Here is a 13,556-nt window from a genome sequence, read left to right as displayed (position 1 = left end):
CTCAGCCACCTCTCTGACACAAGAATGGTTGCGGAGACAGACATTGTACGAGGTCTGCTCTCCTAGATGCATATCAGAAACTAATGGAGTCTCGAAACCACAGGGGTGCTGCGGGATCGCTACGGTTAGCTCGTGGAACTGGTGAAGGTCACCACTGCTGAGCTGAGCAGCCACAAGCCCTCATAAAACCATGCAGCGTATCATTATTTTCAAAGTGTTTCATTATGGACGGTTAACCTTGGCTAACTCCGACCTAACACTTTAATCAGCTGCCTGTAATGCCTTTGAAACAGTGTAATCATTCAGCATCATTTCTTGTTGATCAGCGGGAGAGACACAAATGTGGTGGAGCCTATTTTAAAAAAAGAGAGATCCCATTCCCAAGGCCGTGCAGGTATTTGAAAAGTTACACCATGAGTCAGAACCTCCAAAGATGAGGAACTAGATCAGTTTCCTTGGAAGGAATGTCATTTGAAAGAATTGTCAGTGGCAGTCCAGGGAAGGAAACATTGCCAATGCTCAGGCCTCACAGACCTTGATCTTTTTTCTACTTCTGCCATACCACACTATGACCGCATGTGAGAGCCCGCAAGCCAGCAGAAACACACATCACAATAAACAAGGACATGCTGTGAATGAGCCTCGACTTCAACTTCTGAAAATATCAGAAGTCGGCTCAAGAATTTCATGGACCCCATTCATGATCCCAGTCGAGGTCTCAGGGATTGGACCTCTATTATGTGGCTGCAGCTTTTACTGAGACCATGTCCATTGTTCCTTTTGATCATGAATAAAAACTACACAGATTCATGAATACTGCATGATTTTCATCTAAGTGGAACTCTGACATAAAGAATCCTCAACGCAGTGATATTTCAGTAACATGTTAAGAGCTTGAAGACACTGTTGGGTAGTTATGGCCAAAAGAATGATGTAAGAGTGATGTAACGAGTCAACAGTGTTTTCTAAAAATCTAATTCTCATGTTTAATCTGTTATCCCTACAATCCTGGCAGCTAGAGCATTAAATGTAAAACATTTTTTAATTGTATGTAAAAAAAAAAAGTGATATTAGCGATCTATGAGTAATGCAAAGACATACATTTAAAAAAATGAGTTATTGTTCTTAGATTGCTGTGCAGAAGGGCATTTTTACAGTCACTTATTCTTTAAGATGAATACAAAGACATTTCTGACAACCAAGTGTAGAGTGCACTGTATTGAGATCGCTATTCAAACTGAATATGAATTACGGCAAAAAAAAAAACAACAACAACAAAAGTATTCATGCCAAAGAATGTTCTTGTCAGTCGAATGCATGTACATAAAAGATCCAATCAAACCGTGGCAGGGTGAAATGGCAGTTTTCCAATTCTATGACTATTAAAGCTCATTTAAAGGGTGAAGTGGGTTTACAGGCTGCTGTATTATTGCTATAGCAGTAACTGCTCAGATAGACATTAATATTATCCAACTGCCACAAACAGACTTTATGTCTTACAGAGTTGTTTGACAACTATCCAGAAGATAGCCAAAAGTCTAAAACAAGTCTTTCTTGAACTCTGCGTCAGTTTGCTCCAACATGCCATCTATTTGACCATTCAAATAAAACTTTTATTTACCCACACTGTTTAAGCTCTTTGCCCAACGGGTATGAGGGATATTTGCACACCTGCTACTTTTGTCAGGTCATTTAGTGCAACCTGGTAACACGCTGCATTATGGGAATGTGTTATGTAGGTGGGGGTGGGTGGAAAATGGTGAATTGATCACTCTGACTAACATGTAATACTACACACACCTGCAGCGCATGCAGCTGTAATGAGAAAGAAATTCACATTCAACCTGACACATGAACAAATGTTGGAACAGTGACTAATATTTCTATGAGTGGGCTGGTTTGGCTCGAACAGTCACAGCTAAATTGGAGCATAAAAAGAAATCTTATGAGCAGACAATAAATCTTGTTTGGCTGACAGGACTAATTTAGAATCATTTTGAAAATGTAATATTCTGTGATCGGAAGCTGACATAAAAGTAAATACTATGAACAGCTGGAGTTAAGAAGTATAACATAGTTCAGTCTAGAAAATATTAGCCATAACTGTGCAACATGGAGGACATTAGTCAGTTGCATACACTCCTCAAAATATTTGCATTGTCACAATTATCTTTTTTTTTAATGGCAATGTAACTAAATCTAAGCCAATCAGGCGTGAACAAATCTAAAAACCAGTTCTGCCTTTCTTTCACATCTGGAGTCAGATAACAGAATAAATTGTATGGAATATGTTAAACTTGGATGAAGTTGATACAAATCTTAACCTGATGTTCATTTTAAACATGACGTAATGCAAAGTCTGTTAACATATAAGTTTAAAACGTATTACTCTAGCTCTTGTGTTTCACAAGATCATTCAGAAAATAATATTTTGTGTCACATCTACAGATACATACAGGTACATGAGCAGTTATGTCCTTAAAGGTTCAAATGCTTCATTATGTCAACCAAAAAAGCCAAATCTGTCCTATCCTAGCAGGCCATAAATAACATATTATGAAAACAAAGCTGCGGGCAACATGAAATCTGACAGCGGACCGTGATTGGCCCCGGGGCCGGACTTTGGACATGCCTGGCTTAGGAGAAGGGTTTGAGTCAAGCAAGTCAAGTGAAGTTAAAAGGAAAACAACTGAATGTTTTGATACAGCCTGTGAGCCCATTAAGAGAACTGCACATTAGATCAATGAAACATGGAATGGCTGCCTCTCTGGAAAGCTTTAAGAATGAATGTGTCGTAACAGCAAGGCTAACCACTAAAGGGACACAACACTTATTGAATCAGCAAACCAGAAGTTTTTTGGAGGCATGGGGAGTTTTTCCCCACTCCTGTTAATAAGTCAGCAAGGTTGAGGCTGTCAAAGATAGTAAACCCAGACCAGATTAAAACAGTTTATAATGGTGGGAAAATATCTCTCTGCTTTGATTCAAAGTATTCACAAAATTATGAGAAGACTCCTTTCAACACCTAGGAGGTTCATTTTATTTTTGACCTTACAAGATAAAATAACCCATTCACTACTACAGAATCAGTGATATACAAGCCTCAGTCTTATCGTAAGATCATCAAATCCTAAAACTAAAACTCCACCTCCCTCACTGACCTTGACAGTGTCATCTACTCTCAGCTGCAGATAAGGTTAACAACTTTCTCACAGATGGCTTCAGTCTCTGTGTTGAACTTTGACTTATGGATGTTTTTTTGAGTGGGCTTCTCTTCTCTGGATTTGCGTATCTCCTTACAAAACACACTTCAGTTTAAATAGCTTTGCACCGTCACACAACTGTGTCAATTTGGGTGAGTGTGGATTTCTCTTTTATGCTATAGCTGGTTCAATCATCATCAAAATAAATGAAACGTTTTAATTATTACTGTGTCATGTTTCATTTGCACTGTAATGATGCATCAAATAATTACAGATTTTGGAGAAAAGTAATAACGTGGCAAAGCATTTTTTTTTTCATTGGAGTAACAGATTGTACTGTACTGCGTCTTAACTGTGTATCTGATGATCATAAATTAGTTATAAAAGATCAGCGAGAGCACTATTGTTCACTTAGAGGACATTTAAATAACCAGACAATGCTGGAAGCAGTACAACTGACAAACCACCTCCTCTTTCAAAATGTCAAAATAAACATTTTTTCCTCAGGCGTTTCTATGGTTTGATGGATGGCGTAGTGATGTTGTGTACATGATCAGAATCCTATAACAAACGTGACTCTCTTGTGGATTCATCTTCTTTGTATCGCTGAAAGAGATGTTTTTCAAAACAGCCATGTAGCTACAAATAGTCCAGAAAGGGAAGGTTGTTTTTGTTCTGTGGGTTGCCAGGGTTAATCCTCAAGGAGGAACATTAAATGACAGACACACTGTAGACCTACTGTGTAAAGGCTTTCGACATGTAAGCATGGCTTCTTGGCTGATTTTAGATTGGAGCTCCAATCTGTCCCGGGTCATGAGATCACGACCTGAGGCCAACTCAGTACAGCAAGATGTTCTTTGTCTACAGCCATGTCAGAGGGACCTGTGTGTCCACAATCCACCAGCTGAGAAACAACTTTACAGTGTAAGGTCTGCTTAAGTGAACCACGGTGAGTAATGTACGTCGAGATGTAATGAAGTGGATTTATGAGCAGTGATGGCAGCATTACAGAAGGTCTTTACGAGTGCTGATCTGGGGAATGGTCTACATCTGTCTGAGATTTCAGAGCCTTTGTCATATCCACCTCATAAACAAAGCACACAACCTAGTCCTATGTTTCCCACAGGTTTAGACTGTTGGTCCAGATCATGAGATTATACTACAAGTTGAGATTGAAGACAAAACCAATTCAAAAGGGACTTATTTGGTGTGTGCATACGGCTATGTCAACATCTTAACATGATCAACAAACTAAAGAGAGCGATAGCTGTGAAACTGTGGTGCTACATGGAATCCAAAACTTTCAGGACTGTAAAAGACTGAAACCCTTAAAAGTCTGTTTTCATAAGCATTTTTAGTTTCCACTGATATGTTGTTGTAGGATCATCGCAATTATCGTCAGCGTTGTTCAGTAGAAACAGACATCATGCAGGAAGTAGAGAGCTGTGCATTAACAAAATGTTAACATCTGCCCTCTGTAGACATAAGTGTAGTGCAGTCTGTCAGACAGAGCAGTCATTCTTGAAGGCAGGAACTCCGAAGTACAGTGTGTCTTCGAGCAGGCGGTCTAAAAATAACGCTCTCTAATCTCAGTGGGAAAATTAGGTGTTTAATAAATCTGTTGAACTACATCTCCTGACAAGCTACAATTAAAAGACTCAGCAAAACACATCAGCTATCTGCATCTTGGACATTTAAACATTTAACATGCACCTTGAAGTCATATCCATCAACTGCTAAGTTTCACAAAGCAGACACCCCAACCCCCCCCCAACACACACAGACACATTTAAAGCTGTGTTTGGATATGTTTAGAATGTGTGTGATGAAATGGCACCAGCTGTGTACACTGGAGAGATGCACAAGGCCCCCTGGTTGAGCAGAGTGTTAACCCTTTCCCTTCTGATGAAGTAGAAAGGGCAGCAAAGACAAAAGAGGCTTGGCCTACTATGGTTTGGACACAACAAGAGGTTATTGCCCACGGCTTTGTTGCTGTAGAAATACAGAAATTCACTAAGGTCCTTCCCCCGGGTTCCTTAAATCTTTGTTGTTTTTAGTTTCCTTATGCATGGGTCAGTGGGGCCCAAATGAACCATGAGCAGGCTTCTGTTTCACCTACACTACATTTTACAGGCTCAATAAAATCCTCTGATAATTGCAGCTGCGGCCCTACATCATCATGTCAAGTCTTACAATCTGACCAACTTCCTAATAATTTGATTTACAGCACAGTTAGTCCTTATCACAGGTGAGTAGATGAGAAAAATACAAAGCAAACGGTAAATAAATCCTCAGGAGTGCTTTATCTAATGTGTTCAGATTTAAAAGTAAAATAGAGCATTAGAGGATGTGTCTTATTATGAAGTATATAAACTTGTAATTCCTTAAAATTTAGATCTGGGTATCAACCATGACTATCATGGTAACAGCAGGTACAGTTTAATACAAACACAATTTGCAGCTACTTTGTCAGAAATACAACAGACGAATAACTTGTGTAACCAGTAACTAGTAACTAATCAAACTATTAAATGCAATTATAATATATAAAAAAAAGTCAGTCAATAATAATTATAACAATTTTTGTAACATGTTGATGGTGCACCTGTCGTTTGCAGCTGGCTAACAAAAAAATGCCAAAAGTTGTTTTTTTAGGAAAGAAAGAAAATTGGGAATCCAGTTTGGGGATAGCGGACTTTGCCACAACCAATAAAAACTAATATATAGAGCGGTAATTGGTGAATTTAAATATACTGAATGGCAACTGTACGTAAAATTCAATACTCACAAAAACAGCATTTTATTTCTTGAAAATCAGTTGGATTACAACTTCAAGACAAAAAGAGCTGTCACTAATTAGAACTTGAATTAATATTCATTCTTTTTCCTAATTCCTGTTGAAGTGCTTCAGGCTACTAAGCTATGTTCTATGTCCCTTTGCAGCACTCAACACCAACAGTAATACAGTAGGTCACACAGGATGATTTTAGTTTAGGCCTTTCCATTTACAATGTGCTATTTGTCCATATGTTTGTCCACATGTTTCAGCAATAGAGTCATTAAAATACTGTGATGTATGGTCAATTCCCAAAGAATTATGATGTCTCAGCGGTGCTGGTATTAGTTTTGCAAATAAACCTCAAGTGTTAGCACCAGTGCAGGTGAAGAGTTTGTATTAACATCTGTTGGTAATTTCAGTCTCTCTGTGCCTGGAGGTAATGAAAGCCCACACTAACTGGATACTGTATCTAAAACATTATTAAACCTTAAGAAAAAATAGACCAGATGGCCATAAATATGGGAATAACACAGGGTCCCTTTCATGAAACCATTAAAGTCAATCACATTTGACTTTTACAAATACTAAACCAGTCGAATCCAAACTGCTTCTTGTCTTTGTTCGATGTTGTGCATGACTGAACAGCTTGCCCAGAAGAAACACAAAACTTTAACTGTCTTGTATCACTGACATCACAAAAATAAGAAATTGGACCAATGAAAACTCAATTCATAAAGCTATACAAGCACACGCATTCATTTTCAAGTTTTCAAAAAGGCAGCTCTTATACATTTTATTGACCGCAACCAGGTGTTTTTAACACCAGAGCCAGTAAAACTGAGTCATTATCAGAGATAAATTGAAAACAACGCAACTTGAAGTAACAACCAATCAGTAAAAGTAGGGGCCTTGGCGGGTATGCCCTTGAGCATAGCTGATCCGTGTTCAACCTTAAGTCGGGGTAGTTTAAGAGAAACGGACCCTGCTGTGACAGCCCTGTCACCCACCTGAACACTCTGCATTTAATGTTTAAAACTCGGAAAAATAAACCTTCACACTTTTAGATCTGCTTCAAGAAGACGTTTTGATTAAGGTTTTGTGCTTAATTCTATAACATTACAGCAAGTGTTTATTCTTGCTAAGCTTATTTTATGAGCATTATTCAGTTATTCAAGTTGTGGCATGTTTTCTCACTGCTGTTTCTCCTTCATCTCAGTGCCAAAAAACAGGCAGCTTCATTAGTCATGACTGCAGCAAGTAATTAAGTTTGTGCCACTCGTTTGGATTTTCCTGTAAATTTAAAAGAATCTCTGATGTGTCAAAGTGCCTCTGGGCCATTCTGTCTCTGTTGTCATTAAAATTGAACATTTCCTGTGCCAGCGTTTTCAGAGGGTATTGCCTGTTTTTCTAATCAAAACTGTGAATCTAGTGGAAGTTTTTGCTGTTTGCAAAAGATGCTGTGACAGCTTATAAATAGATTAAATAAGTAATGCTTCAGTTCTGTGTGACACATCTTTTGGATGACAAGCCGCTTCGGATTGTCTTACCTTTTAGCGAGCTGATTCAAATAAATTGAGAGGATTATTTGAAAGATGCATGCAAAAGAGCCTATTTGTTCACCATGGAAAGGCATTGTAATTAGCATGAAATGCATGCTTTGTACTCTCCCTCTCTCTCTCACCAACATAACTGGTGGAGATACTGGATAAGCACCTTCTCACCACCCTCCCTCACTCCCTCTCACTCTCTGCCTCCTTTTGCATTGTGGCCAATTACTGTTACAGATGGAAAATTTCACTTGACCTGGGGAATTTATGAGCACGAATAAAATCGCACTCAAACTCTTACACCAATTCAAAGCAATGTAGTTAAAATTTCTCAAGGCTGATGAAGACATGATGAAATTGGGCACATATGACAATTTGGCCACATGACAAAGAGCTGATGAAACAGTGAGACAAACCTGGTAACTGTTTTGAGCAGCATCAGATTGCAAGGGCAAACAGAGCTGCACTATGGGGTTGGAGGATTTGGGTAGGGGTGTGTGTGTGAGTTTGTGTGTGTGTGTGTGTGTGTGTGTGTGTGTGTGTGAGGAGGGGTGGAGGATGTAGGGGGCACCATTGTTTAAACTTTATAAAAACAGCACGCTGCAGTTGTGTCATTAGTCTGTCATAGTGATGTTCCCTCTTCCTGGGGTGCAAGGGAGTCAAGCTCCTGATGGATAATGGGCTGAATAGTTCAAGTGTTACATCACTGGCAAAATATCACAAACTATCGTCTGTGTTTTACATAACCTCTGCCTCTCGCTTGAGAGCTAATAAACTTGTCATACCTCAGAAATGTTCTCATACACAACTCAAAAAAACAGGGCTGCTTGTATATACTTATGTAGGGCAGTGAATAAAACAACTTGTAAACAATGCAGAAAATAGGCTATCTAACCTGGGGGAGCCTAGATAAAACTGCTGTATGTTATGTAGCTGCATGTATTAGTGTGACAGTCTGATGCCATGTTTGAGATAAATGCACAACACACAGCGCAATGCTGACAATGAATCAATTATATAAGAAGTGTGCCGTCTGTTTATCTTTCTGTGTTTGTGTGTTACTAGCTCCGAAGTTGAGAATTGATCATCAGAGAGTTCATATTCAGCAGCACTATCTGCAAAAGCCATTAACGGCAACCCCCGGAGTGCTGAAGCTAGTTAAATACTCTACATAAAGTTGTGTCACTGGAGTGGTTTAGAGGCTGTTATGCATTATTAAAAATAAAGAGTAACACACAAACAAATGTACATGCCAAAGTGCTCCTACAGCATGCTACTTCACTGCATCATGTGTCACAGTCCAGCAGATGCAGTTTATTTGACCACGGATACGCCATCATCACGTAGTAATGCATACACTGTAATGTAGGGTGTTGATGCAATGATCCATCACTGATGTTTAGGGACATGTAACTGTATAGCCAACAGCGCCCATGACTGTGGATCACATCACTCTGGTGAGAGTTTAGCAGTGCAGCTTAGCTGCTTTGAGCTGAACAAAAGTAACACTGTGCCACTACACCTGTCTTGTGCTCTAATTTCCATTACTAAAACACGACAACAAAGTTTGTGGCAGGAGAGGGAAGTATTAATTAAGCAACTCCAGAAAGACAGTCAGCAATGAGTGTTGGTTTGTGTCAGGGAGAGTGGCAAGTAAGAAAATGAACATGAGGACAGATTATTATTATTTTTTTACTCCACATTAAAAGCTGGATCAACCTGGAGTTAAGAGTCACTGGTGGTTTCTGCACCAACACACAAACTAGCAGAAAACAAGACTGGGGTTTACCTTATTGAAGTTGTAGTAGCCCAAACAGTGGGCAAAATCCAGGTTTGGTGGATCTCCTGGAATAGAATTCCCACCAGCAGACGGATAAAACCTTACATCCATGGTGTGTTTGTGTGTGTGTGTGTGTGTGTGTGTATGTGTGTATGTGTGTACAGCAGTGGCTGTACTCTGCACGGAGATCAGTTTGTTTCTGCCGTTTACAATCCAAGCGCACAGGAGAGAGAGAGAGAGAGAGAGAGAAACGGAGAAAAAGAGAGACGGTGAAACTGACCCAAGCTTTGTTGGGCTAAATGAAACACTGCGAGAGGAAGGGAGGAGAGGAGGTAAAGGGGAGGGAAAGGAAAAAAAAAAAGAGGTTCGGGTAAAGTTTGGATATTCCTCTTCTACACCTGGTTCAGTCGCTTCATTTCTGAGGAAGTCCACGTGAAGGTTGGACTGTGCCGAATAAGCTGTCCCTCAAGGAGCAGTGTTAGACGCTGTGCGCCCATGCATTTACACACAGCTGCTGCTGCTGCTGCTGCCGCTGCTGTATACAAAGAAGCCACGAGACCGGCGACTTGAGCGTGGGTCCACCTCCTGTTCCTCCTCCTCCTCCTCCTCCTCCTTTCCGTCTGATGCAGGAAAAAAAAACTGTGATAAAGTGGTAATGATAACCGTGAAGTAAGTCCGCGCGTCAGAACAGTACGCGCACTCAGGAAAAAAGAAATAAATAAACAGATAAATAAATGTGTCCGTGTGTCCTCCGCCGTGTCTCTCAGAAGTTTTTATTTGTCCAACTTAGAAAAGTAGTTGTTGAAGCACTTTGAGTTATAGCTGGCCGCACGCTCCCATCTGCTAAATACAGCGATTTGGTTTCTTTGTAAAAACAAGCAAAACAACACACTCCACAGATGGTGCAATTAGTGAACGTGATGTAGTACACTGGGTATACCGAGTCCAGCCTTCGGCTCTGCCTGTCGTAGTGATGAACAAGGCAAAATGTGTGAACAAGCCAGCCACTCCCCATACACACTAAGCCACTCCCATGAAAACACTGCATTTAAGTCCATGTGACATGTTGGCATATGATTATTAATTACAATTACAGGAGTCTTTTTTTTTTTATCCTTACATGTCTATTATGTGCCTTTTATTTATTTTTTAATGTATGTACACTATCAGTTTATCTGAGCATCAAGTTTAAAGTGATGCCAGCCTATGTCATAAGCTCATGCAGTTATGTCTTCTGCATTATGTCACATATACACACTGGGGTTAAGTGCTAATACTAACAGGGAGCCTGTGTTTTTTTCCCCCTCTCCTGTGAATAGCTTTCACCTGCCAGTTGTTCATTTCATTAGTGTTTGATTTTCTACTGTGAATTTTCATCTGGCTTTATTCACATTTCATAGTGAAACATTTCCGCATGTGTTTATTCACCTCACACGGTTAATGTATCAGACAGATATGAGTTGTAACTAGCTAGCAATGTACAGACCGGTGGTTTGCGTTTAAAGCGACATTGTGTAACTTTTGTACCGTAAAATAACACATTTTAAATAAATGATGTCTCTGTCTTCACACTGCGCTCTGTACATTTGCCGTTTCAAGTACATGAACCACAAACTATTACACTTCATCATATTTTATGGAGAAAATGTTTCTTGCTTTCCTTCTGATGCCTTCCAGTTGCTGCACCTCAGCTAAAAGACTGAAAGACAGACTTGCTGTTGGACTAGTAAGATATTATATAATATTATGCGTTGTTTCACTTTACTAATGTTTGATTGTGTTAGCAAAGTTGTTCACTTGCTGTTTTTTTTATCCTAAGTAATATAATCATAACAAATACAACTTTGTAACTGTCCATATTTAGTAGTTTTGCACTCTCAAACTAGAAATGCTAAATCGCAAAAAATACCAACTGCTAGGCAATGTTGCTTTACAGAATATGTCAGAAATGGAAAATAATGTGCATAATTATGTTTTTGTTAGTATATAATTACCTGAAAATAAGAATCGTTATGTTTTTGTAGCCCAGTGCATACTGGCGCTAAACATGATGTTTTGCAGTTTTCCCACGTTTACTTTATCCCTCATGCTTGGAATGGGAGGGCAAGAGGAGATTGTTGCAGTTGGCAACTACACCGCTAGGTGCCACTAAATCCTGACCCCAAATTTTCCACAAATTGCAGCTCTTATTGTTTTCCACCGGTCTCTTTCTCTGCTTTCCTCTTGTTTCCGTATATTCATGAAGTGGAGTCATTAAGCTCCAGAATAAGGGCATTTTTTCCCCCACAAGTTGCTCTATCATTTTGAAATCATGCAGGCACGTTTTCACCTCAAGGCAAACTCCAGACTGTTTGCATCTACTCACATTTTTGTCTTGACTTTTGCATTACCTCTATAATTCATTACAAGAACACTCCTATAGTTTCAGACCCCAGCATAGATGAGGTTCTTAAAGTTAAGACATCTTTAAGTCTTATAAGTCAGGCTGCACTTCTATTTAAAGTATAACAATTTAATCATTTAGATGCATTTTATTTATCTCTCCATTTGAAATGTCAGTTGCTCACAATTTGAAGTTGTGGCCAGTTTGTACTGACTGATTGCAAACAGTTAAAAATCTGCCCTGGCTACACCCCTGTTTTAAATCCCATATAAAAATAACGGTCAGACGTAATAATAATAGCCATAGTCTATTTAGTAATTATGAAAAAATGAGAAAGAAAAAGAAAAATATGAGAAAATACCGCAGCTAATGGCAAGGGTGGAGGTGGTGGCCGATGGAAAAAACAATACACCCTATTGTATCATAAGTCCTACAAAAATGTCAGTTTAGCAGCATATTACATTTCTAAAATGGATGCATGTGAATGTGTATGATCTGATAGACCGAATGTATTATTACATTTAGGTAAACAAAAGTACACAGTCATATGGGAAACATGAGAGGCATGATGTATTGTGTTGGTGCTGGCTTGGGCTGGAGCCTTGCTTAAAAACACATAATTTAACCCGACTGCCATCTGAATTTACACAGCCAAATTCCAAAGAGATTAAATTTGGAATATCCATGTTTCCAATGCAATCTTCTGACAGGAGCAAAAATCTGATCATTGATCACAGGAGGTTAGATTATCGGGAAAAAACTTTTTACCCTCCTGAATTTAGCTGTATACAGACCTGCACCATGACTCATTATCGGTGAAATGAAACTTTAGTTATTATTTCATATACATTTCATATTCTTGAGTATCCAACTACATGCTTGTCTATGGGAATACCAAATAGCACTTGTGGTCGCTGTCTGTGTACAATACTCTTCTCAGTTTCTAAATCAAAAACAGAAACGATTGTTTGCAAGTGTTACTTTTAGGTGCTGCTAGAAACTATTATTTCCAGAAAACCAGATCAGATATATTCTCTTTGAGTAGAAGTACTTGACAGCACTTGGGGAGAGTAGGTGTACACCAGGGATCCACATACTGTAAGACTGTCTGATCAGGTTTAGGTAGCTGTACTGTATGTGTGTGGGGTGGAAAAGTAAAAAATAGCTGAAACAGTTGAACGGCCAGAAATAAAGTCACAAAGAAATAGAAAGCAAAAACTTATTGCAGTAAAAAAAATATTGCCATGGTGTTACATAAAGACACAACCTTGTCTTTTTATTGGGAATTGTACTAAAACTTAAATAGTACACCTGTTAATGTGTAATGTGATCATGATATTTGCAATATTGTGTGAATATCAGACTAGATGAATAGTTCATTAGTGGAACAATGAAGTGATACCCCCACCCAAAATCTATATATGGAATAGCCCCTTTCACTGTAGACAGTTTGACTTGGCATAGTGGGAAAAGCAGAGGTGTAATTAATAACATTAATGATGAAGTGTCCCAGTAAGCCATGTCAGTAAGACAGCATGCAGCAGCAATATCTCAGAATGTGCACACCTGAATGGAATACAGCCATAATTAATGCTATTAATTACACATGTGCTTTTCTTGCTACATGTCAAAATGTCTGTAATGAAAAAGGCCTATTATTATTATTACCATATACACTTTGAATTTCTAACACAAACTGTCATATCAATGTAAAACGGTCAGAGACCATAATTTCACAAATAGAGAGATGAATAAATAATGTTCTCTGAACTCCTGGCTGTGCAGTGAGCACACAGAAAGAGTCTTTTCATTCACCTGTCACATTCAGCTCTCCAGAGTGGAAAGAACAGGTCAGAATAAACAT

The 13,556-nt window shown here is 39.0% G+C and overlaps 1 protein-coding gene across 1 annotated transcript in view; it reads right to left on the bottom strand.

Annotated features, from left to right (window-relative positions):
- The window catches only part of tox3 (TOX high mobility group box family member 3), a 39,755-nt gene extending 29,469 nt beyond the window's left edge, over nucleotides 1-10,286 (bottom strand). Inside the window, exon 1 of the mRNA XM_027280978.1 lies at nucleotides 9,319-10,286. Coding sequence (XP_027136779.1) covers nucleotides 9,319-9,420 — 102 coding nt within the window. The 5' untranslated portion in view covers nucleotides 9,421-10,286. The remainder of the gene's footprint in view (nucleotides 1-9,318) is intronic.
- Nucleotides 10,287-13,556: the final 3,270 nt, after the last annotated feature.

Source organism: Larimichthys crocea, chromosome VIII (assembly GCF_000972845.2).
Source record: "Larimichthys crocea isolate SSNF chromosome VIII, L_crocea_2.0, whole genome shotgun sequence".
Taxonomy (NCBI): Eukaryota; Metazoa; Chordata; class Actinopteri; family Sciaenidae; genus Larimichthys; species Larimichthys crocea.
The sequence above is the reverse complement of the archived record's forward strand: the minus strand, read 5'-3'. Positions and strand labels throughout refer to the sequence as shown.